This window comes from Mustela putorius, unplaced genomic scaffold, assembly GCF_011764305.1.
Source record: "Mustela putorius furo isolate JIRA1106 unplaced genomic scaffold, ASM1176430v1.1 tig00000430_pilon_pilon_pilon, whole genome shotgun sequence".
Lineage (NCBI taxonomy): Eukaryota > Metazoa > Chordata > Mammalia > Carnivora > Mustelidae > Mustela > Mustela putorius.
This window is the reverse complement of record NW_025421377.1, coordinates 18,453,164-18,481,042: the sequence shown is the minus strand read 5'-3', so window position 1 is coordinate 18,481,042 and position 27,879 is coordinate 18,453,164. Positions and strand designations below refer to the sequence as shown.

Sequence of the window (27,879 nt, the reverse complement as noted above, 5' to 3'; positions counted from 1 at the left end):
TGAGCCACCCAGGTGCCCCCATTTGTTGTTTTTTTTTTTTTTTTTAAAGATTTTATTTATTTGACAGACGGAGATCACAAGTAGGCAGAGAGGCAGGCATAGAGAGTGGGGGGGGGGGAGCAGGCTCCCTGCTGAGCAGAGAGCCTGATGTGGGGCTTGATCCCAGAACTCTGGGATCATGACCTGAGCTGAAGGCAGAGGCTTTAACCCACTGAGCCACCCAGGCACCTCATGTTTTGTTTTGTTTTTAGTGGTGAAAACTTTTAAGGTATAGTCTTTGGTATTCATTTTGTAATATCTGCATATATAAAATTATTACATTATGTACCTTCAACTTTCACATTGTTATATTTCAATTATATCTCAGTGGACTGGAAAAAATTGCTTCACCATGGTCCTGGCCCTGGTGTTAGCTATTGAGAATATGAAGATAGGTAAAAGCAATATTGGTCTCAAGGAATTGTCAGTCTGCTAGAAGAGAAAGATAAGTAAACAGTTAGATGGGTGATAAATATTTTTAAAGGGTTGAGAGAGAGCTACTTAATTTAGGTATGGGAATTAGGGAAAGATTCCTGAAGGATGAGTTAGGAATCAACTGAGTGACTGGGTGGGGTGAGGAGGAAGGATGGAATGTTTCTAGTAGAGTAGCATGTACAGAGATCTGGAGCTGAGAGTTTAACCTTTTAAAAATTGTTTTGTCAGGGGCACCTGGGTGGCTCAGTGGGTTAAAGCCTGCCTTCCGCTCAGGTCATGATCCCAGGGTCCTGGGATCAAGGCAGGGTCCTGGGATCAAGACACAAATAGTACTCTCTGCTCAGCGGGGAGCCCGCTTCATTACCACCACCCCCCACTGCCTGCCTCTCTGCCTGCTTGTGATCTTTGTCTGTCAAATAAATAAACTCTTTAAAAAAAAAGTTTTGTCAGAGTTATTTGGAGGTCTTGTTAAAACACAGATTACTGGGCTCTTCTCAGACCTGATTTAGTCTGCCTAAAGCAAAGCCAGAGAATTTGCATTTGAAACAAATTCTCAAGTGATGCTGATCCTTCTGGTCTAAGGACCAATTTTTTAAGAACCAGTTCTTTAGAGACAAGCAGGTAGTTCAGTATTGCTGGGTTTTGGTTTATTTGGAGGAGAATGTTGAAAATTTGAATTAATGAAGTGTAGAAGTAAATTATTGAAAATAGTTATAATCACTAAAAGATTTTAGCAAGGTTGTCATTATTCAACTTGTGTTTTCCTAAGATGATTCTTGAAGCAGTGTGAAGAATGGATTGAAGAACAGCAAAGCTAGAGAAAGGGAGACTAAGAGGAGCTTTAATAACCCAGTTAAATGCTGAAGGTCAGTGATAGGCCGGAGAACTTGAAAGAAGTGGATTTGAGAGGTATTAAGAATGTAGAAATGACAGGATTAGGGGATTTGGTTGTGGATAGGGACAGGAGTCTTGGATGACTCAGATTTCTGATATAGGTATTTGGGTAAATTGTTATACTTTTCATTAAGATAGGAACTAAAACCAAAAGGTCAGGTTTGCGGAAGAGTGGTAGGTGAATATTATGATACTAGCATCTACATAGTAATTAAAGTTCAGAGCAGCAGGGTCCCTCAAAGTAGGGATCCAGAGTGAGAAGCTGGAGCTGGAAGCTTGGGAAATAATAGGATCTTAAGGATGGCCGAAGGAGTAGTGGGGAGAGACACAAAGGGTGGTTTTGGAAGCTTGTGATAAATTTAAAGGGGTTGAAAAGCTGCATTTTATGAATTTAATTTGAAAACAAACATAGCCTTTGAAACTGGCGTGTGTGTTTATGTGTAAATAAATAATGTTGTCAGTGAGCCAGATAATCTGGGTAAACATTATGCTAACTTTAGGTTATCATTGAATCCTTCAGGTCTTCTTTATAGCAATTCTCCAAGAAGAAATGAATTGTCAGTGTGTCACAACAGTAGACGAAAACCTACTGAAAAGTCAAATCAATCAACTAAAAACATTGAGGAAAAAACTATTCCATTTAAAGGGCAGAAGAGTACTACTTCGGGCAGCTCAAGAGCACAGGAGTTTTTAAACGCTAAAGATTCTGGAAGAATTATTGACCATGATGAAATTTCCAGTTGTTCCCAGAATGAGTCATTGGAAAATGATAAGGAAGACCTGGCTAAGAAGAAAAATCTTCTTAGGTATACAATATAGTTAGGTATACAACATAGTTATTTTTGGTGTTCAGCATTTAATAGTTGGTCAGTGTCAATTAATCATTTATGCGGAAACAGTATTAGCATAAAGGGCTCTGCAGTCTGCAAAGGTGGTTGTAAATCCAGACGCAACTGTTAGTTGGAGGATGCCCCAGGGCAAGGTAGTAATCTGAATTTGTTTCCTCATATTAAAATGGGAATAATATAAGGAATGTGGGTGTGAGTGATATATATATATGTATTTTATTAACATATTATTTGCCTGAGGGGTATAGGTCTCTGAATCATCAGGCTTACGCATTTCACAGCAGTGAGTGATGTATTTAATAAATATTATTATCATCACTTAAGAGTTGCTTTTTTTAAAAAAGTGGCAAAAACATAAAATTTACCATTTTAGTCATTTTATTTATTTATTTTTTAAAAGATTTTATTTATTTATTTGACAGAGATCACAAGTAGGCAGAGAGGCAGGCAGAGAGAGAGGAGGAAGCAGGCTCCCTGCTGAGCAGAGAGCCCCATGTGGGACTCAATCCCAGGACCCTGAGATCATGACCTGAGCGGAAGGCAGCGGCTTAACCCACTGAGCCACCCAGGCGCCCTATGTTTTAATTTCAGTATAATTAGCCATCTTAGTCATTTTTAAGAAAAAAAGATTGTATTTATTTATTTGAGAGAGAAGAGACAGCGCATGAGCAGGGGAGAGGAGCAGAGGGAGAGAGAGAAGCAGGAGCAGGCTCCCTGTTGTTCAGGAAGCCCAAGGCAGACCTCAGTCGCTGGACCCTGGGATCATGACCTGAGCTAAAAGCAGAAGCTTAACCAACTGAGCTTGTCAGGCACCTCTTAGTCATTTTTAATGTATAGTTTGATTAGCTTCCTTTTAAGTGAGGTTAATGTGATTTCAATAATTAGGAATACATCTAATACTTCTCTTATCCTGGTGCGCCTGGGTGGCTCAGTGGGTTAAAGCCTCTGCCTTTGGCTCAGGTCATGATCCCAGGGTCCTGGGATCGAGCCCCATGTCAGGCTCTCTGCTCGGCGGGGAGTCTGCTTCCTCCTTTCTCTGCCTGCCTCTCTGCCTATTTGTCACCTCTGTCTGTCAAATCAATTAAATAAAATCTTAAAAAAAAAAAAAACAAAAAACTTCTCTTATCCCTAAGGTGGTAATAGTTAACATACTTTGAGTGCTTATTATGTGCCAAGTATGCTCCAGTATTACTGGGAGCTTTCAATGAATTTTCATCAATCCTAACAACCTAGTGAGTTAAATGTTGTTCTTGCATATTTTTGTTTATTGATGTAGTATTTATTCTTTGATTTACTCAACAAATAATACATGTATGTGAGAAACTGCAAGGAGTTAGGGATGTATGGAAATAAATTATAGTGCCCTAAAATGTAGTAGTGTATGTCATTGTAGTACAGAAAAAAAATCCCATACACATTCTCTTTAACTCTTTCACAGCATTTCCATGCTACTTTCCAGGTTTATAAAATATTTCAGGTTTACAAAAAAAAAAAAAAAAGGAACACCTGATTCCCCCCATGATCTCACTTAAGAAATAAAATATTATAGTGACTATTAAAATCCCATTTGTATGTTTGCTGAGCCCATTCTTTCCCTTGTTAGCGGTAGCCTATATACTGAATTTGGTAGTCACCATTCTCATGGATATTTTTATACTTTTCCTGTGTGTGCATGTATATATGAACAGCATGTGGTATGGTTTTAAAAGTTTATAAAAATGGTTTTTATTGGTATACACATCCTTCTGTGACTTGCTTTTCCCCCCACAGTTCATTTTTGAGATTATTCTTGTTGATAAGTGATTTATTTTTATAAATTATAAATTTATAAATTATTTATTTTTATAAATTATAAAAATTAAATGTATCAGCTTAAATTGTGTTTTCAAAACCTTTACTTAACTTTAAGACTTTAGACTAGTATTAAATTATGTTAATAATTAATCTTTGGCTATATGGACAATGCCTAAGATAAAAAATAAGAAATTGATTCTAAATGTAGTTTTAATTTACCCCGTCTCACACATTTTAATACCATCAGTTAAATAGACTAAAAATAAGCCAATACCTTCAGATGCTAATATATAACGCATGTTAGCTACTATGAAAACAATGTTAAAAGGTTTATGTAATATGTACTTGGGACACAGCAATAGCTATATAGTTCTTGATTACCCACTTTCATATCCCCAATGTCCAAAGGAAACAAAAGCTCAGTACTTAAAGGCTGAAAATACTTTTGTATTTTATGGCTCTGTAAGAATTAATTTTAGGGCGCCTGGGTGGCTCAGTTGGTTGACCCTCTGACTTGTGATTGGGACTTAACGTCATGATCTAGGGGTTGTGGGGTCCAACTCTGCATTGGGCTCTGTGCTCACTGGGGAGTCTGGTTGAGATTCTCTCTCTCCCTCTGCCCCTCTCCCTACTCATGGGCATTCTCTCTCTCTCAATAAACAAAATCTTAAAAAAAAAAAAAGAAAAAGAATTACTTTTTAAAAAAAGATTATTACTGGGGAGCCTGTGTGGCTCAGTTGGTTGAATATCCTGCTAGTGATTTCAGCTCGGGTCATGATCTCATGGAATGTGAAATTGAGCCCCATATGATGAGCTCCCCCTTAGAGGGGAGTCTGCTCTAGATTCTCTCCCTCTTCCCCTCCCTCTTGTTTGTGCTCTCTCTCTAAAACAAGTAAATAAATCTTGAAAAAAGACCCTAACTATATTACCTACTACCATTATTATTTTTTAAATTAGTTGGGCACATAATTTTATATTTTATAGTGTTCAAAGGTATTATTGTCACCATATTAAAACCAGTAGAATAGAGGACTTTGAGGAATTAAAACTATACTTTTTTTTGAGAAAATAAATTTAAACCTTTCAATTCTAGAATATTCTGTGACACACATGCACGTACACATGTACAAACACACAAACACATGCACACATTGAAATCAGGGATGAGATGGATAATAGTATTTAAGCCAAAATCGAATTAATTGGTCTAAGGAGTCTTCCTTTTTTTAAATTTTTTATTTTTAAGGTGTCTTCCTGATTAGAAATGTTACTTGAGTTATTTTTCCTCTCTGCATGTATTTAACAGATAATGAAACTTTTAACTTGTTTAAAAGTGATATTTTTTGCTTTTTTATGACCATGAGCATTAATTAAACTACGTAGCTAACTTCCTTTTTCCCTGTTAAAACCTTTGGGAACAAAATAAACCAAACTTTAAGAGCTAGAGCACTTACAGTGTAAGCAATTTCCACTGAGGTTCTTTCATTCAAATTTATGTAATCACTTAATTTCTATATTATTTCTGTAAGCCTAATAGAACAGAAGCTAATTACAGTAGATTTCTTTTTAAACAGGTTTATGAAGGGTACTTCACATACCATACAATTTACTAATGAAAGGTGTACAATTCAGTGGTTTTATAGTATATTCAGAGATATGTGCAAACCATCAATATAATCATTTATTAGTTTTGATAGCTTTTTAGCATATTTCATAGGATTTTCTGAGTATAAAAGTCATGTCATTTGTGAATAGAAATAGTTCTACCCTTCCTTTCCATTCTATTTTTTATTTGTCTTCTGTTGCCTAATTGCCCTTGCTAAAATCTTTAGTACAGTGTTCAATAGAAGTGGCAACAGCAGACTTCTTGTCTGGTTCCTAAATTTTAGGATGAAAACATCTAGTCTTTCACCATTTAGCATATTGCTAGGTGTAGGTTTTTCATATATACCCTTATCAGGCTGAGGCAGTTCCCTTCTAATCCTACTTTGTTGAGCATTTTTATCATAAAAAGGTGTTGGATTTTGTTAAATGCTCTTTTGTTTGTTATTGATCTGATGTATTATTTAATTGGTTTTTGGGTTGTAGACCAAACTGCATCTCTGGTATAAATCCCATTTGGTCATGATGTATGTATGATTCTATTTATACATTGTTAGATTTCTTTTGCTAATATGTTGTTGAGTTTTTTGGTGTGTAGTTTTCTTGTGATGTCTTTGTCCAGTTTTGGTATCAGGAGATTCCTGGCTTTATAAAGTAAGTTGAGAAGTTCTCCTGTTTTTTGAAAGAGTCTGTGAAGAATTTGTATTCTTTGAATGCTAGGTAGAATTTAGCAGGGAAACCATTTGGGCCTGGGCTTTTCTTTCTGGGTAGTTTTTTGATTACTGATTTATTCTCTTGTTACAGGTCTTTGAGATTATTCCTTCTTGAATCAGTTTTGGTAATTTGTGTGTCTTTAGGAATTTATCCATTTCATCTAGGTTATCTAATTTTTTGACATAATTGTTCATAGTAATCTCTTATAATCCCTTTTATTTCTTCAGATTATGATTATAGCACCGAAATCTGCATGTTTTTTAGTAATGTTGTATGCAAATTATTTTCTCACATATGATAAGAGTAGGTTGATAGACTGAGTCAAGAAACAAATTAAAATATAGGACTTAGAAGAGGAATGTGAGAGAAGAAAAAAATCATACAGTCTGGGAATAGTATATCCTATTTGCATGTATTGGAGATAAACTGATTAGCTGTTAAAGAGATGAGCCTGATTTCCCTCTGAGCACCTTACTGTACCTCAGTAGGCTGACTAGGGGTGTCAAAGAAAGCAATTTCAGTTTCTTGTGGATTTTCAAAAAAAAAAAAAAGATTGATTAAATGTGTAATATACATCATATGCTGCCTGTAGGTGATGTCTCCTTGTGTCCCCTTGTCATCACCTCTATCTTAGGCCAGGTCTGTACCGTTTCAGAATTTTTCTTTTCTTTTTTTTTCTTTAAGATTTATTTATTTATTTATTTGAAAGGCAGAGATCACAAGTAGAGGCAACCAGAGAGAGAGAAGGGGGGAAACAGGCCCCCTGTGGAGCAGAGAGCCTGATGTGGGGCTCAATCCCAGGACCCCGGGATCATGACCTGAGCTGAAGGCAGAGGCTTTAACCCAGTGGGCCACCCAGGTGCCCCTCAAAATTTTTCTTAGTAGTCCTAGAATCAAATTTTTTTCCTAGGTTAGTTGTATGTCCTAGGACCTAAACAGGGTTATCTAATATTTGTTACAGCCAGTATGATATTGTTTACTCATTGTGTATTATCCCTGAAAGAAATATTTTATGGAGAAATGAAAACAACTTTACACTTTACATTTTCACAGAGGTACAAGAAGTACAAAGGATCAAGATAATATGAGTGAACGGAATGTTCATCAGGAGTCTCAGATCAAGGGATTTACACGCAATACACCAGCAGAATCTAACTTCGATTCTAGAGAGCAGAAGATTTCAGTTTTGGAAGGAAGGTATGTATGTGTTCTAAGGATAATTGGGTTTACCTTATATTAGTCACTCATTGCTGTGTAACAAATTACCCCAAACTTTAACAGTGACTTGGAAACATCTGTGGTTTCATAGTTTCTGTGGCCAAGAAGTCTGGGTTAGCTTGCTAGTTCTTACTCAGTGGTTCTAATGAGGTGTAGCATTCAAGATACCTACCTGGTCTGTAGTCCTTTGATGGCTTGACTGTGACTGGAGGATCTACTTATAAGGTAATTTGCTTCCATGGCTGTTAGCTTTATGTGTCTTTGTTATGTGGCCCTCTCCATAAGGGTATTCAACATGACAGCTGGCTTTTTACAAAACAAGTAATCCAAGAGAAAGGGTGACTATGATGGAGGTTAAAATTGTCTCTCTGAAGTTGTGCACTATCACTTCTACTCCATTCTGTTTGTTGGAAACAAGTCATTAAGTCCAGACCACATTTAAGGAATGGGGGATTAGGCTCTCTCTCTCGAAAAGAGGAGTATTTAAAAATTTTGGGTATGTGTTTAAAACAGGTACACTCAGTGAACAAACCAAGTTAACCTACTCTTACAATATCTGAAATCATATACCCCTTTTTAAAATGAAGGAATGGTAAATTATAACAGATTATCAGGACTTTTAAGTGATGGCTAAGATTTCTTTACTATTTGGTAGGTTATGACTACTAGGCCTATCCTGGGTTCATAATGGAAGGAAAGGAATCTAGAACTGGGATAATTATCTCTGAGCAATTTCTGGACTATATTTTAAATTCTACTTGTTTCTGACTATATTTTTTAATTAAGAAAAGCTGATTTATTTCTAAAATTTTTTATAATTTGATTTATCAAGGGATGTTACTTGAGTTGAAATTAAAATTTAGAATTAATTCATGGAGTTTAAAAGGTTATATAAAATTCAGTATTTGTCCTGTTTGACAGTTACAGGATTAAATTTTAGATTCTTTGTTTTATTTGGCATGTAAATATACTTTTGGTGATCTATAACGTCACTCTTAGTTTTATAAGAAGGAAACCTTTTTGGGGAGAAAAATGACCATTGGGGTAGAAAATTAGATATATGTATTATAAAAGCACAAATTTGATGATTTACTTTTTTATCTTAAAGTGGACCTTGCAGGCTCAAGAATTATTTAACACCTGGAAAGAATAATTCTGATGTGGATGACAAGGAAGTTCAGGAAACTTCAAGTAGGTTATTACTTATTGTTTGTTGTCTTGATATTTATGGCATTATGCATGCAGAGTAGGGTGTGCTATGTTTTATATAAATTGTTGCCAGTGGCAAGTGTGTATTGAGTACTTACTCTTAAGAGCCTTAGTATTTTTAAGATACTTAACAAATTTGTAAGATTTGTAAGATCTTATACCTGTGTGATAGAGGCAGGAAGAGAGAGAGAATGACAGAGTGACAGTCCTTTCTTTGAGGTAGAACATAAAGAAGTAATTAACACTTAAAATATCTACTTGAGTATTGAAAAATGTTAAGAGGTGTCTGGGTGGCACTGTTGTTTGGGTGCCCGGTTCTTGATTTCAGCTCAGGTCATGATCTTAGTGTTGTAAGATAGGGCCCAGTGTTGGGCTCATGCTCATGTAGAGTCTACTTGTGACTTTCTCTCCCTCTCTTTTTGCCCACCTTGCAGTTTCTCTCTCTCTTTCTCTCTCTCTGAAATAAATAAATCTTTTTTTAAAAATAAGTATGTTATGCTGTTAAGGGTATAAATGAAGAAAGATTAGCCATGTATACTGTAGCTGTATGATGGGTATATCAGTTTCATTATATTGTTTTTTCTATTTTAAATATATTTGAAACTTCACATAGTACAGTTTTTAAAATGCCTCTTAATAATTTTGTAATTTTTATGCTGCTAAAGAATGTGCTTGGAATTTAATCTGTTATACTGTTTTTTGTTTCCTAAGTCACTAATTCATTTTCCTTTTATTTTTTTATTTTTTAAAATTGGAATCTCTCTCTCTCTCTCTCTCTCTCTTTTTTTTTTTTTTTTTTTTTGAGAGAAAGCACACACAGGTGCGCCCATGAGCAGGCCTGGCCATGGTGGGGTGGGGTGGCCAGAGGGAAAGGGAGGGAATCTTAAGCAGACTCCTTGCTGAGCTCAGAGCTCATCTCACAACCCTGAGATCATGATCTGAGCCAAAATCAAGAGTTGGACACTCAGCTAACTGAGCCGTCCAGCACCCGTCTTTTTCCTTTTGATTTGCATCTCTTGAAATACTAGGAATGTGGAATTTGTTTTTTTAAAGATTCTGGTTTTAAGGGATCTCTATGCTTAGAGATAAGCATCCCCATCTCTTGGGGCTTGAAACTGCAATGCTGATAACAAGAGTTGCAGGCTCTATCAACCAAGCCAGCCATGTGCCCCCTTTTAAATTGTGTTTTTTCTCTCTGTGTTGAGAATTATTATTTTTCTCCTCTAAGTTGAATGCTTTCTTATTATTTTTCTATAATAAAAATTTTTTTATTTGAAAAAACAATAAATTTTCCCGACTACAGCTTTAGCTTAATTTTACAGCTTTTTATTTATTTATTTTTAAAATCTTTGAAAAGATTTTATTTATTTGTTTATTTATTTGTAGTGTGAGCAGGGTTGGGGCAGAGCAAGAAGGAGAGAGAGAATCTGAACCAGATTCTGTGCTGAGTGTGGAGCCCCACCTGGGGCTTGATCTCATGACCCAGAGATCAGGACCTGAGCCAAAATCAAGACTCTCAACCGACTGAACTACCCACGTGCCCCAGTTTTACAGCTTTTTAAATATTGTGTTCTTTTTTCCTTTTTAAAGATTTATTCTTTTATTTTAGAAAGAGAAAGAAGAGCACAAGCCGGGGAAGGTTAGGAGGAGGGGCATAGGGAGAGAGAATCTCCAGCATTCCCTGTGAGTGCAGAGCCTGACATAGGACTCGGTCCCACAACCCTGAGTTCATGGCCTAAGCTGAAATCAAGAGTTAGATAGTAGACCAACTGAGCCACCCAGATCACTCTTAATGTTGTATTCTTACTGTAGTATACCCTAAATTACAGTGATTTTTCTTTGACCCAGGAGTCTTTTAAGGATATATTAGTCCAACAGCTTGGCCCCCAGAGTCTCTTGGTAGAGTCGAACTCTACCAATTATTTACTATGTTATTTTGAGTAAAAAATTTCATTGCTCTTACCTTCAGCATACTTATCTGTAAAATTGGAATATCATTTCTAATCCCTTAGCTTTCTTATTTAGTTTAATATCTGGTTTATGTTAAAACATTATTATGTTGACTGTTATTCTGAAGTGTTTTGTTCTTTGTTAACAATTTCTAATTTCATTTCATTGTTCTAGGGAATTTTGGCTTGTATTATTTATTTTTTGAATTTATTAAGGTTTTCTTTATGATCTGTAGTATGCTTAGAACATAAAAAATTCATGGGTTCTCCTATGGGTGCTTGAAAAGAACACTATTCTTTTGTGTACATGTATGGATATAGAAATATATATCCACTTATTTTATTGATATAAGTGTATATATATTTTTGAATATTTTGAATATTTATGGAACTCAAATATTTTTAATTTTTAAAGATTTTTATTTACTTGAGAGAAGGTGAGTGGGCATTTGAGAGGAAGAGGGATAAACAGATTCCCTGTTGAGCAGGGAGCCCGACACAGGACTTGATCCCAGAACTCTGACATCATGACCTGAGCTGAAGGCAAATGTTTACACCCAGGTGCCCCCGAACTCTTTAATATTTATAGAATATTATGGAATATTTACTATGTATCCTTCTAGAGGCTGCAGATGTGGTAGTGAACAAAAGTGACAAAAACTTCTGTCCCCCTGGATCCTACTTTCTGGGGGAACCAGCATAGAAGACAATAAAAAATGAGAGCAAAATTTAGGATTTGCTGGATTGAGAGTAGAGTAATAAAGCAGGGATTTTGTGGTGGGAAATGGTGGTTACATGCTTAGGTAGATGGGCAGAAAAGGCATTACTGAGGACGTGATCATCTGAGGAAAAAATGAGGAAGCAAATCCTGTAGCTGTATCAGGAAATACCTCAAGTCAGGGAAGAACAAGGCCAGTTTTGATATGATAATGGGTCTGATGGCAGGAAACACTCAGGAGACTGGGCGGAGCAAAGAGAGAGGTATTAGGAGATGATGACACAGAGATAACGAGAATGAAAGATCACATAGGATGTTAAAGGCTATTTTAAGGATTTTTTGCAAAAGCTTTTCCTAAGAGAGTTGATAAGACATTGGAGGGTTTTGAACAGAGGAGAGACATGATGGACCTATAAACAGAATGACTGGCTGCTGTGTTAGGGAAGGCTGGTGAGTTTTAGGGGGCTGGCATTAAAGTTGGAGGCAGGGAGACTGGTTGGTGAGACATTAGTAATCCCCCTGAGAGTTTGCTTAGACTAGGGTGGTAGCAGTGGAAGGTGGACAACAGTAGTAGGATTTTGAATAGATTTGAAGATAAAATCAATAGCATTTCCTGATGGATGGGATGTGGGATGTAAGAAAGAGATATCAGGGATAACTTGAAGGCTGTAGGCTTGAGCACCTAAAAGAATTATGTTGTCATTACTTGATTTGAAAACTGTTAGGGAAGGAGCATATTTGGGGGAAAAGAACAGGATATTAGAATTGAACATATTACATTAGATATTAATTTGATCCTTTATATCCTTGCTTGTGATTTGTGAAACCTGCTGAAGACTGCCAGAGTTGAAGTAAAGTGTTTCCACTACAATAGTCTGCTTTTTTCTCCTTATATTTTCTGCAGTGTTTGCTCTGTACATTTCAGTGCTGTTAGTAAGCATGTAAACCTTTATATGGAATGTACCTGCTTTGGTCAAATTCATCTTCTTCTTCTTTTTTTTTTTTTTAAAAGATGTTATTTATTTATTTCACAGAGAAAGAGAGGGATCACAAGTAGGAAGGAGGCAGGTAGAGAGAGAGGGAAGCAAGCTCCCTGCTTGAGCAGAGAGCTGGATTTGGGGCTTCATCCCAGGACCTCAGGATCATAACCCGAGCTGAAGGCAGAGGCTTAACCCGCTGAGCCACCCAGGTGCCCCCAAATTTATCTTCTTGATCTTTTTACAGTGCTTTTACCTTGTAGTCTGTTTTGTCTAATATTAATATTATGACCCTAGTTTCTTTTGGCTCATTGTTCTTTTTTATATTTTTATTTATCTTTTTACTTAACCTTTCTTACAGACCTAAAACAAAGTGGTTTAGAAACAGTACATGAGGGGCACCTGGGTGGCTCAGTGGGTTAAGCCTCTGCCTTCGGCTCAGGTCATGATCTCGGGGTCCTGGGATCAAGCCCTGCATTGGGCTCTCTGCTCAGCGGGGAGCCTGCTTTCCCCTCTTTCTCTGCCTGCCTCTCTGCCTATTTGTGATCTCTCTCTCTCTCTCAAATAAATAAATAAAATCTTAAAAAAAAAAAGCAGTACATGATTGAATTTTTATTTTTAACTTTCTGTCAGTATTTTTTCCTTTAATAAATGTTTAACACATTTATGCTTACTGTCAGAACAGATAGCCTTGTTACTTCCTTGTAAGTTGGTAGACATTCTCACATATAACAGCAAGAACTCAGGAAATTTTTTTTTTTTTTGTACAACTAGTTGAATAGTAAAAATAATCTTTGAGTCATAATCCTTTTTCCTTTAAACTAGCTGGCTATTGACCTTTTGTCTCGAAATAGCTAATGCTTAGGAGTAGAAATTTAAAGGCAGACCTATTTCTTGTTTTCTTTGTAGGGAACCTGTTTTCTTCTATCTCCATGCTTACTAGAATTCTTTAATGTTTGAAATGCAGGAGTTCTCTCTTCATTGCTGTTTTTTTAAAATAATTTTTTGGAAATTACTAAATTTATTAAAATACTAACTTTTAGAAATTATTAATTTTAAACATTCTGAATTCCCATATCTGCTTCACCCAGATTCCACAGTTGTCAGTATTTTACAACATTTGTTCCATCTCTCTCTGTGCCTCCACTACATATATGTTCATACACATTTCTTGTCATTAGCCTTTAAAAAAATTTTTTTTTTTATGTAGGCTCCACACCCAACATGGAGCCCAACATGGGGCCTGAACTCAACACCCCAAGGTCAAGACCTGAGCTGAGATCAAAAGACAGACAACTCAACTGACTGAGCCACCTACGTGCCCCTTAAAAAATGTGTTTTTTTATTGAAGTATGATTAACATACAGTGTTACATTAGTTTTAGGTATAAAGTATAATGATTTAGCGTTTTTATACTTTATTTAGTGTTCATTATAAGTAAAGTCTTAAACTCCTTTATCTATGTCACTCATCCCTCACCCACCTTTCCTCTGGCAACTGCCAGTATGTGCTCTGTATTTAAGAGTCTGTTTTTTTGTTTGTTTGTTTATTGTTTTCTTTGTTCATTTGTTTTGTTTCTTAAATTCCACATTTGAGTGGGTTGTCTGGGTGGCTCAGTTGGTAAAGTGTCTGCCTTCGGCTCAGGTCATGATCCCAGAGTCCTGGCATCGAGTCCTACCTCGGGCTCTCTGCTCAGTGGGGAGCCTGCTTCTCCCTCTCCCTCTGCCTCTCCCCGCTGCTTGTGCTCTTTCTCTCTCTCGTGGTCTCCCTCTTTCTCTTAAATCAATAAATACAGTCTTAAAAAAAAAAATAACTTATGAGTGAGATCATACAGTATTTGTCTTTCTGTGACTGACTTGTTTCACTTAGCATTATATTCTCTATCCGTGTAGTTGCAAATGGCAAGATGTCAGTTTTTATGCCCAAGTATTATTCCACTGTGTATGTGTGGTGTGTATACATACCACATCATTTTTATCCATTCATCTATGGATGGACATTTGAGTTGTTTCTATATCTTGACTATTACAAATAATGCTGCAGTAAACACAAGGGTGCAATATACCTTTTTAAATTAGTGGTTTTTTTTTGTTTTCTTTGGGTAAACATTGAGTAGTAGAATTAATGGATCAGGGGCGCCTGGGTGGCTCAGTGGGTTAAGCTGCTGCCTTTGGCTCAGGTCATGATCTCAGGGTCCTGGGATCGAGTCCCACATCGGGCTCTCTGCTCAGCAGGGAGCCTGCTTCTCTCTCTCTCTCTCTCTCTCTCTCTCTGCCTGCCTCTCCATCTACTTGTGATTTCTCTCTGTCAAATAAATAAATAAAATCTTTGAAAAAAAAATGTGCTACTCCCTGTTTAAAAAAAAAAAAAAAGAATTACTGGATCATATGATAATTCTATTTTTAATTTTTTGAGTAACTTCCATGCTGTTTTCCACAGCATACCAACATGCATGAAGTTTCATTTTTCTTCACATCATCGCCAGCATGTTTCTTACCTTTTTGATTCTAGCCATTCTGCCAGATATGAGGTGGTAGATCATTGTGGTTTTGATTTGCATTTCCCTGATGATGAGTGATGTTGAGCTTCACCCATCTGGATGTCATTTCTGGGAAAAATGTCTATTCAGGTCCTCTGCTCATTGTTAAATCAGATTATTTGATTTTTTGGTGTTACGTTGAGTTTTTTACATATTTTGAATATTAACCCATTATTGAATATATCATTTGTGGGTGCCTGGGTGACTCAGTGGGTTAAGCCTCTGCCTTTGGCTCAGGTCATGATCCTGGGGTCCTGGGATCGAGCCCCGCATCGGGCTCTCTGCTCAGCAGGGAACCTGCTTCCCCTCTCTCTCTGCCTGCCTCTCTGCCTACTTGAGATCTCTCTCTCTGTCAAATAAATAAATAAAATATTAAAAAAAATATATATATATATAATTTGAAAATAATTTTCTCCCATTCAGTAGGTTGCCTTTTCATTTTGTTTTTGGTTTTCTTTGCTATGCAAAAGTTTTTTTTTTTTTTTAATTTTTTATTTTTGATAAACATATATTTTTATCCCCAGGGGTAAAAAGTTTTTTATTTTGATGTAGTCCTAATAGTTTATTTTTGCTTTTGTTTCCCTTGCCTGAGGAGACATATCTAGAAAAACGTTGCTATAGACAATGTCAGTGAGATTACTGCCTCTCTTTTCTCCTAGGAGTTTTATGGTTTCAGGTCTTACTTTCAGTTAGGTAATCCATTTTGAGTTTATTTTTGTGTAAAGTGTAAGAAAGTGTGGTCCTGTTACATTTTTTTTTTTTTACATGTAGCTCTCCATTTTTTCCAACATCATTGGTTGAATATGCTGTCTTTTTCCTGTTGTATATTCTTGCCTCCTTTGTCATAGATTAATTGATTATATAAGCATGAGTTTATAGCTGGGTTCTCACTTTTATTCTATTGATCTATGTGTCTCTTTTTGTGTTGGTATCATACTGTTTTGATATACTACAGCTTTGTAGTATATCTTGGTCTGGTATTGTGATATCTCCAGTTTTGTTCTTTCTCAAGATTGCTTTGGCATTATTATTAGCCTTTTCTGTACTATTTGAAAAGAAGTTGCAGACATAGTACTGTGTATAAATGTATGCAGATACGATGTAAGACAAGAACATAATCACATTATAACCATCCACGTCAGGAAATCAACATTAATATTAACACTAGTATTCCTTCATTGATTCCTGCAGATTTCACCAGCAGTTCCGTTAGTGTTCTGGTTCAGGATCCAATTCAGGATCATAGATTGCATTTAGCTCTCATGTCCGTTAAGTTTCCTTCAGCAAGGAACAGTTCAACAGGCACTTTCTAACTTTCCTGAGCTTTACATTTTTTGAGAGAGTGCAACTTTTTATTCTTTAGAATGACGTTCTACCTGAGTCTTTTTGATGTTTCCTCATGATCAGATGCCAGCCATGCACAGGTGACAGAAGTAGTACAGAAATGATGCTATGTTCTTTGTGCATCACATTAGGAGACACAGTGTTTGTCCATCTCCTGCTGGTGATGTTAATCTTGATCACTTGTTCAAGTTATTATCTCTACTCTAAAGATATGGTTGTTCTCTTTTATAATTGGTAAGTATTTTGCAGTGTGATATTCTGATGCTATTATCTAACATGTTTCTTTTCAAACCTTCACACCAATCTTAGCATCTATCCAAGACCCCCACTCAAATCATCAGCCACTAAGGATGATTCCAAATTGTGCTGTTCTATTTTCCCAATTCCTGTCTTTTAATTAGTGGCATTCTGTAAGAAATAGTTTTTCTTACCACTTCTCTTGATTTGTTTATCTATGTAATTATGGGCTGCTATTGGATTCCTATTTTATTTGATGGTTGTAATCTCTTTCATTTATTCTGATACTCAAATTGTGTCCGATTTGGTCGGTAGGCATCCTTTCAAACTGGTCCTTTTGTCCTTTGATTATGTTTCTGTCATTTTTCAAATACTCTTCTTCTTCTTTTTTTTTTTTTTTTTTTTTTTTGGCTTAAGATGTTCTGGCCTACTTCCCTTGTCTCAGCTCTGGAATCGCTTATTTCTCCTTGGGAAACTGGTTCTTTTTAGTGGAGAATGACATTTAGAAACTCAGATCTAGGTACTTGGTATGCTCACTGTTACTGGGATATCATTACTTTCAGGCTCTGTCAGTGGACGTCCTCAGTATATTTACTTATTTGCTTCATTCCTTCTTTGATCCCATCAACTGCTTCCCTCAGCTCACTGCTATTTTAAGAATTTTCAGTGACTAGCTTCTATTTTTTCCAGTGGGGATTGCTGAAAATTAGATTTTTTTTTTTTTTTTGGTAACAGCTTTATTAAGATGTATATTGAGATAGTCAACATACCATATAATTTACCCATTTATGGGATATAATTCAATGGAATGTAACCATCACCACAGTAAATTTTAGAACATTTTATCATCCCCAGAAGAAACCCCATATTCTCTATCTCTAGCAGGCACCTTTCATTCCCTCACCTCTCCCTACCTTTTAAGCCTGTGGCATCCACTAATCTACTTTTATTTTCTATAGATCTCTATAGATTTGCCAGTGCTGGACAGGGAAATTAGATTTTATGATCACTAGATCATTAGATTTTTATGATTTTAGCCCGCAAGTTTATAAGGTAACTAATTCAGTCATTTAATTTTAACTTTTTTTTTTTTTAGAGTGAGTGTACATGCATGTGTGAGTGGGATGGGGAAGGGCAAAGGGAGAGGGAGAGAGAAAATCTAAAGCTGGTTCCATGCTCAGCATGGTACCCAACTTGGCATTCGATTTCATAACCCAGAGATCATGATCTGAGCTAAAATCAAGAGTCAGATGCTTAAATGATTGCCGCCACCCAGGTGCCCCAGTTCAGTCATTTTAAACAGTCTTTTTGTATCGTGGACTCATTTGAGAATATAATGAAAGCTTAGACTTATTTTTCAGGAAATGCATATTACATATAAAATTGTATCAAAAGTTTTAGGTCATTCATAGACATTAAGTGTCCTAGTTACATGTTGCTCCATAACAAACACACACAACTTAGTAGCTTAGTACAACAATTGATTTTTATCTCTCAGTGTTCTTGGGTTGACTTGGCTTACTTGGGCAGTTCTTGAACTTGGGCTTTCTCATGAATTCATACTTAAAATGCAAGCTGCTGGGCCTGGAGTCCTTTGAAAGCTCAACTGGGTTGGAAGTCCAGGGTGACTTTTTTCATTTAGATATTTAGCACTTAGGGGCGCCTGGGTGGCTCAGTGGGTTGAGGCCTCTGCCTTCGGCTCGGGTCATGATCCCAGGGTTCTGGGATCATGCCTTGCATTGGGCTCTCTGCTCTGTGGGGAGCCTGCTTCCTCCTCTCTCTCTGCCTGCTTCTCTGCCTGCTTGTGATCTCCATCTGTCAAATAAATAAATAAAATCTTCAAAAAAAAAAAGTCTTTAACAACAACAAAAATACTTAGCACTTAACTGGTGTGGCTGGAACAGTTGAGGGCTGGCCACATGTATCTTTTTTCTCCGCATGTTCTTTCCATGTGCTTAGCTTGGGTTTCCTCACAGCATGGCAGTGTTGGGGTGGTCAGACTTCACATAAGGTGTCTTTCTCCAAAGTGAAGTTCTAAGAGACCCAGGTGGAACTTGAATATCTTCTTAGGACTTACCTTTGAGGTCCCAGAATATCATTTCTGCTGTGTTCTGTTGGTCAAGCAGGTCGTTAAGATCAGCAGAGATTCAGGGAATTAGGGAATTCAGGGAAAAGGGAATTAGACTGCTTCTTGGTAAGGAATGACATTTGTGCATAGGAAGAGAAAGAATTAATGGCAGCTATGTTTAGATGCTATTTCAATACTAAAGTTGAAAATTCTGGCCTAATTGGCACACTGCTAAATTTAGTATACTTGTACTATTTTAGAGCTTGAAAGATCATATATTACATTATTAGCATTTGATCGTTCTTTATTACACCCTACATTTTAATGTACTAAGTTGCTTATTTTACCTCAAGTCTAGAAAACTTATTTTTTGTTATGTTTATTATTAGGCTCTTTAGATATACATTATAGCAAAATCTAAAGAAATGTCACACTGTTTTTCATTAGTCTTTATTCCTCAGCAGTAAAAAGTAAAAGAAGTAATACCATGATTGTCAAGTTAAATTTAATGAAAATACTTATATTGAAATTTACAACTAACACAGTTGAATTCAACATGGAATTAGCAGCCTTTGCTCACGAGATTATCATTTGCATTTTGCAGGTGACTCAAGAGTAAAAATATCTACAGTGATACCACAGGATAAAATACATCACAAGTTAGGTAAGATTATTTCTGTCTTTTAATATCTTCATATTATAAAACCTCTGTTACTAAATGGGTCTTAATTCTTCTCACACAGAGAAAGGAAGTATTTGGATTAACTGGCAGATAAATTGAAACTATTTGTTTAGTTTTTATGAATTTCACAATAAGTCATCATAGGCCAATGATGATCTTTATTAAATCTTGTGTCCCTCTCACTCTTTGCCCCATATTAAGGAACATGATTTTGCCTAGGCTAAGAAGTTAGGGTGGAGAATTCTGTAAATAATAACTGCTAGGTAGATGACATTTGACAACTCCCATTTTTATCCACCTCATTTGCAAACAAAGCAGTAGCTGGCATAGGTAGGCAAAGGTGGGAGCTGGGGAACTCATGGAGAGGCCATGGAGGATTAAAATTCTTCAGTTCCCAATAGTATATTTGCCAGTGAGGACTCATGAGATCTCTTGCACTTGTATCTAAGGAAACCACTAGAACTGAAGCTTCTTCAAATTGCTTCAACCAAAAACTCACATTTTGTCAATATTTTGTGGGCCCATGTGAAGACTGTTTTACCTCTTAGTGTTTAATACTTTCTTGAAAATTGGAATGATAACTAGTCAGGAGTAGGTAAACAGAGATAAAAATGTTTCTGAGCAAGGGCTTTAGCAACTAGAGAGAGGAAAATCTAGTATCATGCATAAGAAAGTAGACAACTGCTGGTGAGCTAGAATTTTTGTTAGTAGATGCATAACAGTTTCAACAATAAAAGAAATAATGAGGATTTTCAGAGATTCCATTATAGCATAGAAAACTTTCTGGGACTGAAAAACTCAATTTTTTTAAATTTAAAAAGTTATTAGATGGGGGCACCTGGGTGGCTCAGTGGGTTAAAGCCTCTGCTTTCGGCTCACGTCATGGTCCCGGGGTCCTGGGATCGAGCCTCGCATCGGGCTCTCTGCTCAGCGGGGATCCTGCTTCCCTCTCTCTCTGCCTGCCTCTCTGCCTACTTGTGATCTCTGTCTGTTAAATAAATAAAATCTTAAAAAAAAAAGTCAGTAGATGAAGTGAAACTAAAGGGTAGTCACTGTTGCTGAGAACTGAATTAGTAACTGGTGTTGACATGGAAGAAATTTATCAGAGACAAAATACGAAAAGATGGAAAACATGAGGAAAAAAGGTGGAAATAATATGGAGATAGTTGAGAAAACTTGTAAACAATAGGATTTCCAGAAAAGAGAAACAGGTGGAGGAAGGAAAAAAGTTAAAAGAAGTATGTTAAAGAAAACTTACCTAAATTAAAGATGGCTTAAATCTGCAATTTGAATGAGTTTGCCAAATGCCAGTCAAAATTATTGAAATAGATATACTTCTAGACATCAATGAATAAATTTCAAGACTACAGGAAGCTTCTAGACAGAAAAATATATATATATAAGGGAGAAAAAATGATGAGTAATGTTGATCTGTATAACATTGGAAGAATAAAATAACATCTATAGCCTATTTTAAGAAATATATTACAAGAATAAAATAACATCTATAGCCCATTTTAAGAAATATATTACAATCTAGTAATCTTACACCTAGCCAAGATATTTTCCTTTCTGATAAGTGAATTTACTTTGCAGATAATACAAAGATTGAGTTGACTCTAAATCCTCTGATAAAATACTCGTGTATTTTAACTAAGTATATAAATCAAAACTGACTCCAAAGAAAGGAAATAGTGGTGAGGAGTAATTCTTGTAATATATGTGCTTAAATTTAAGTAATGTGTATTTGTTTTCTGTTGCTATGTACTAAATTACCACAATTTAGTGGCTTAGACAACACACATTTATTTATTATCTGTATTTTCTTTTGGTCAGAAGCCCAGATGCATATTAGCTGGGTCCTCTGTTTAGGAGTCAGGTTGCAGTCAAAAGTGTCAGCCCGGGTTGTGGTCTCATCTGAGGTTTGAGATCCTGTTCCAAGCTCATGTGGCTGTTAGATTTCAGTTCATCTGAGGTTTGAGGTCCTGTTCAAGCTCATGTGGCTTTTAGATTTCAGTTCCTTGAAACTGGGGCTGAGGTTACCTGTTTTTTTTTTGCAGGCTGTCAGCCATGGGCCATTACTTTCAACTTCTAAAGGCTGCCTGCAGTTCTTGCCACTTGACCCTTTCCATAGGCCCCTTCATAGTATGGCCCCTTGGATCTTCAGAGTCAGCAAGGCAGAATTTTTGCTTCTGCTCAATGGTGTCTTATATGTATGATATCATATATTTGTCACATATATAACCATAACATAATCAGAGTGATTCCCTGTCACTATTGCCATATTCTGCAGATGAGAAGAAAGTCACAGTTCCCACATACATCTTAGGGGAGGGGATTATTACACAAGGATGTTGAATCATTCATTGCTGGTACCTTAGGGTGTGACTACTACCTAATGTTAATGTGAATGGGGATTTATTAGTGTTAAATAATGACATTTATAATAATACTTTGAAATCCGTACTATCTTTAATTAAAACTTAATGTGGGGGGGCACCTGGGTGGCTCAGTGGTTGAAGCCTCTGCTTTCGGCTCAAGTCATGGTCCTGGGGTCCTGGGATCGAGCCCCACATCGGGCTCTCTGCTGAGTGGGGTGCCTGCTTCCCCCTCTCTCTCTGCCTGCCTCTCAGCCTACTTGTGACCTCTCTCTGTCAAATAAATAAATAAAATCTTAAAAAAAAAAACAAAAATAAAACTTAATGTGGTAAGGAAGAGAATAGGAGCAGAACAGCAGTAGTAAAAGTAGTCAAAATGTTTTATTTTACTGAATGAGAAAAAGAGAAGATCGTGTATGTTGGTAAGGGTTATAGTTTTTAATCATGGAGAAATGAGAATTTGATTTTTGAGTGCCAAGAATGGGAAGGTGATCAATATTAGAGGGAAAAAAGCACAGTAAAACTTTAAAATGACTAAGGGAGGGGAGTAAAAAGATATGGTCATTTGCTCAAATCAATAAAAATGAGAAAGAAGCATCAATGCAAAATAACTAGTTAAATATAAATAGTAACATGGAAGGAATAAAAAGAAACATGGTACTTGTTAACACTAAATAATGGATTGAATTCTTCTAAAAAGGTAGGGACTCTCAGATTTGAAAAACAGAATAAAGAAGGACAGATAATGATAAAAAATTAATGAAGAAGGTAGAAAAATCAAATGCTTATGCACCAAACAACTTATCAAATAAAATATATAAAGAAAATGTTTTTAAAAAACTCCAATTTTTACTTAAACATTATAGTTAGACTGGGAGATTCTAATAAACTTCTTTCAATTCATTGGAAACTTCTAGCAAGCAAAGTAGGTAAAAGCATAGGAATTTGATTATATACCCAACAAAGTCAGCTTAGTTGCATTGTTCAGATAAAATTAGTGGATTTATGTGTATACACACAAACACATGCATATATAACTCTCCTGATTTATAAGTTTTCTGTTGTGGAGCATTTAGATGGTGTTCAGTTTGGTTTTTGTTTTCTAAATATAAATAGTACTACCATGAATGTTCTTACAAATACAGCTTTACCCATTTTTTTAAAAAACGGTAATAGCAGAATGCCTGGCTAGTTCAGTCAGAAGAACATGTGACTCTTGCTTTTGGGGTCATGAGTTTGAGCCCCATGTTGGGTGTAGAGACTACTTAAATAAGTAAGTAAGTAAATAAAGTTAAAAAAAACAGTAATAGCTAATGTTCAATGAATTGCTATATGTCAGGCATTTTATACCATTAAACAAATGGTATAAAACTCCATCTCACAAAACTCCATAAGGTAGGTTCTGTTATTTATCTGTTATTTATATTATTAGGCAGATGGAGGAAGCTACAGTTTACATAAGAGAGGTTGAGTGGCTGTAACATCTGGGATGTTTCAAAATTAGTTCATAATAAAGTTAGTATGTAAGTTTGACTCCAAAATACTTCCAACAGAAAATTGGCTAGATGGTTAAGGTAAATTTTAACAGCCAAAGTTGTAATGATTATGAGAATTTCAGTTTATTAATACTGCCTTTTTTTTTCCTGCTGTTGCTTTTTAAAAAAATGTTTGTTTTTCTTTATTTTTAAAATTTAATTGTATCAATATATAGTGTTTTATTAGTTTCAGAGGTAGAGTTCAGTGATTCATTAGTCTTTTTAAAAAATTTTTTTATTTAAATTCACTTAACATATAATGTATTATTGGTTTCAAAGGTAGAGGTCAGTGATTCCTCAGTTTTGTATAATACCCAGTGTTTATTCCATCACCGTCCTTAATGCCCATCACCCGTTTCCCTATCGCCCACTACCCCAGCAACCCTCGTTTGTTTCCTGTGATTAAGAGTCTCCTCTGGTTTATCTGTCTCTCTGATTTTGTCTTGTTTTATTTTCCCCTCCTTTCTCCTATGAATCCTGTTTTGTTTCTTAAATTCCACACATGAGTAAAATCATATAGTTGTCTTTTTGATTAACTTATTTTGCTTAGTGTAATGTCCTTTAGTTCCATCTACGTTGTTGCAAAAGCCAAGATTTCGGGTTTTTTGCTGGCTGAGTAATATTCCATTGTATATACCTACCACACTTTCTTTATCCATTCCTCTGTTCATGGACATTTAGGCTCTTTCCATAGTTTGGCTATTATGGACATTGCTTCTATAAACATTGGTGTGCCTGTGCCCTTCAGATCACTATGTTTGTGTCCTTTGGGTGAATACCTAATAGTATAATTGCTGGGTTGTAAAGTAGCTCTTAGTTTTAACTTTTTGAGGAGCCTCTATCCTGTTTTCCAGAGTGGCTGCAGCATCTTGCATTCCCAGCAGTGTAAGAGAGTTCCCTTTTCCCCACATCCTTGCCAACATGTCATTTCCTGACTTACTAATTTTAGCCATTCTGACTGGTGTGAGGTGGTATTTCATTGTAGTTTTGATTTGTATTTCCCTGATGCTGAGTGATGTTGAGCATTTTTTCATGTGTCTGTTGGCTGTATGGATGCCTTCTTTGGAGAAGTGTCTGTTCATGTCTTCTGCCCATTTCTTGACTGGATTATTTGTTCTTTAGGTATTGAGTTTGGTAAGTTCTTTATAGATTTTAGATATTAGCCCTTTATCTGATATGTCATTTGCAAATATCTTCTCCCAATCTGTTGGTTGTCTTTTGGTTTTGTTAACTGTTCCTTTGCTGTGCAAAAGCTTTTTATCTTGATGAAGGCCCAGTAGTTTGTTTTTACCTTTGGTTCCCTTGCCTTCAGAGATGTGTCTAGCAAGAAGTTGATGTAGCTGAGGTCAAAGAGGTTGCTGTTGCCTATGTTCTCCTCTAGGATTTTATTGGATTCCTATCTCACATGTTGGTCTTTCATCCATTTTGAAAAGCTTGTTTTTGTGTCTGGTATAAGAGAATAGTCCAGTTTTAGACTTCTGCCTGTGGCTATCCAATTTTCTCAACACCATTTGTTGAAGAGACTGTCTTTTTTTCCATTAGATATTCTTTACTGCTTTGTCGAAGATTAGTTGATTGTTGAGTTGAGGGTTCATTTCCAAGTTCTTTCTTCTTTTCTATTGATCTATGTCTTTTTTGTGCCCGTACCTGCTGTCTTGATGATTCTGAAGCCAGCTTGAAGTCTGAAATTGTGTTGCTGCTAGCTTTGGTTTTCTTTTTCAAGATTCCATTGGCTGTTTGGGGTCTTTTGTAGTTCCATACAAATTTGAGAATTATTTGTTCCAGTTCTGTGATAAAAGTTGATGGTATATTAATAGGGATTGCATTGAATGTGTAGATTGCTCTAGGTAGCATAGACATTTTCACAATATTTGTTGTTCATTGCTCTAGATAGCATAGACATTTTCACAATATTTGTTGTTCCGATCCATGAGTATGGAATGTTTTTCCATTACTTTATGTCTTCCTCGATTTGTTTCATGAGTGTTCTATAGTTTTCGGAGTACAGATCCTTTGCTGCTTTGGTTAGATTTATTCCTAGGTGTCTAATGGTTTTTGGTGCAATTGTAAATAGGATCAACTCTTTAATTTCTCCTTCTTCCGTCTCATTGTTAGTGTATAGAAATGCAACTGATTTCTGTGCATTGATATTATATCATATCACTTTCCTGAATTCCTATATGAATTCTGGCAATTTTGTGGTGGAATCTTTTGCATTTTCCACATAGAGTATCATGTCATCTGTGAAGACAATTCTTTTTTTTTTTTTTTTTTTAAGATTTCTTTATATTAGAGAGCACACACACAGGTAGGGGAAGGGGCAGAGGGAAAGGGAGAAGCAGACTCCCCACTGAGTAGGGAGCCTGACATGGGGTTTGATCCAAGGACTCTGATCATGATCTAAGCCAAAGACAGATGCTTAACTCAGTGAGCCAGCCAGGTACCCCTGAAGTCTACTGCTGTTGTACTACTGTCAGTTTATCCCTTTGTGTCTGTTAGTATTTACTTTATATATTTAAGTGTTCCTGTGTTCATATATACTTACAACTGTTAAATCCTCTTGTTGGATTGATCCTGCATAATTATGTAATTCCCTTCTTTGTCTCTTGTAGTCTTTATTTATTTCTAAGATTTTATTTATTTATTTGACAGATCATAAGTAGAGAAGCAGGCAGAGGGGTGTGGGGGAAGCAGGCTCCCTTCTGAGCAGAGAGCCCCATGCGGGGCTCGATCCCAGAATCCTGAGATTATGACCTGAGCAGCAGGCAAGAGGCTTAACCCACTGAGCCACCCAGGAGCCCCAAATCAGTTGATATCTTTATGGGTTTTCCCTTGTACGTAACTGTCTGCTTTTCTCTTGCTGCTTTTTAAAAAGATTTCTGCTTTATCTTAACTTTTGATATTTTAATTATCATGTGTGTTGGTGTGGACCTCATTGGAACCTCCTTGCTCTCTGTTCTTCCTGAACTTGGATGTCTCTTTCCTTTCCCAAATTAGGGAAGTTTTCAGTTATTACTTCTTCAGTTAATTTTTCTGCCCTTCTGTCTCTGTTTTCTTCTTCTTCTTCTTCTTCTTCTTCTTCTTCTTCAACCCCTGTTGGTACTACTGTTATTACACTTGATGTTGTCCCGGGGTTCCCTTGACCTATCCTCATTAAAAATGTTTTTTTTTTTTCTTTTTGCTTTTCAACATAGGTGCTTTTTTACTACCCATCTCACTGATCCATTCTTCTATATCCTCTACTTTGCTGTCAGTTCCTATAGTCTGTTTTTCCTTTCACTTTTGTATTGTTTAGCTCTGGTTCTTTTTTATATTTTTTTATCTCTTTATTGAAGTTCTCACTGAGTTCATCCATTCTTCTCTCAAGTTTGGTGAGCATTTTTATGATCATTACTTTGAACTCTAAGGTGGATTGTTTACTTGTGTTTTGTTTAGGGTTTTTTGTTGTTGTTGTTGAGTTTTATCTTAGTCTTTCATTTGGAACATGAGCATGAATATGTCTCCTTATTTTGTGTAATGTTCTATTTGTATCTAAGAATAAATTGGACAGTTACTGTTCTTGGTCTTGAAGAAATGGACTTGTGTAAGAATATCCCCTATGTAGACTCTGTGTATTGGTGGTTTTGGGTGGCCGGCTAGACCTGGAGTGTGCTTGGGCTGTTGTCACCCTGGTGTGATGAGGCAAGGCAGATGGGGTGCTACCCTACGGGGGTGGTTGGAGCTTGGGTCCTGGGTCTTGCTATGGTAGCCCTAGCAGGCCAGCTGGAGCACCTGAATTTTGATTCCATCTGCGTTATCACGGTTAAGGAATGTAAACAGTGGTGCTTGCCAGCACCTGTTGACCTGGAGAGAGTTCCAGTAGCTGTGCCTCTTTTTGACAGATGCTCTAAGGTTAGAAAATGGCTTTTCTTCACTTACTGTCTAGTTACCTTTTAAACCACTGGTATTTTGTTCGTTTGTTTGTTTTGTGCCTCAGGGCAGGTGAGTCTGTGTACCTCTCAGTGACATCCTTCTGCAGGTCATCAGAGGGAGTGGAGTTTCAGATACTACTTTGTATTTTCCTCTCCTCCCTTTCTCTCCGTGGTCTCTCTGTCCTTTGTTGAGCAGAAATTCTTAAGTCAGTTTTCAGTTCTTCAGAAGAAATTGGTCTATATTTAGGTGAGGTTCAGTATGTCCATGGAAGTTGTGAGCTCACGGTCTTCCCTATGTTACTGTCTTAGACCACCTCTAGTGTTCCCTCTTTTTGTGAGTATTTTTGCAGATTAATTTTATGTAAGTTAAATTCTAAATCAAGTTATGGCTAAGTTGCTTTCAATTCAGTTTACATTTCTACTTAACAGTATGTTTGAGTTTCTCTAACATCATTCACCCTGGGTGTCATTAAGTTTTTTAATCTTTGACAATCTAGCAACTTATTTTTTCATTGATATTTCTTTAACTATTAACACAAATATATTGTGAAATTTTTTTTGTTTTGTCTAGAAACATGAGTGTTCTACAGGGTAATATCAATCTTTCTGCTACAAAGACCATCCAATTAAACATTTATGTTCATACCTTTTTTGTGTGATATCTTTTTACAGTATTGCCTTCCAACACACCAAATGTTCGCAGGACCAAGAGAACACGATTGAAACCTTTGGAGTATTGGCGGGGAGAGCGAATAGATTATCATGGAAGGCCATCAGGTAGATTCCAG

General features: G+C 36.4%; 1 protein-coding gene across 2 annotated transcripts in view; it reads left to right on the top strand.

Moving 5' to 3' along the window:
* Positions 1 to 27,879, top strand: part of CENPC (centromere protein C) — a 104,915-nt gene that overhangs the window by 62,775 nt on the left and 14,261 nt on the right. For both annotated transcript variants that reach the window (XM_013062367.2, XM_013062366.2), the window contains exons 10-14: positions 1,889 to 2,174; positions 7,380 to 7,523; positions 8,653 to 8,735; positions 19,190 to 19,249; positions 27,764 to 27,868. In XM_013062367.2, the coding sequence (XP_012917821.1) occupies positions 1,889 to 2,174; positions 7,380 to 7,523; positions 8,653 to 8,735; positions 19,190 to 19,249; positions 27,764 to 27,868 (678 nt within the window). The remainder of the gene's footprint in view (positions 1 to 1,888; positions 2,175 to 7,379; positions 7,524 to 8,652; positions 8,736 to 19,189; positions 19,250 to 27,763; positions 27,869 to 27,879) is intronic.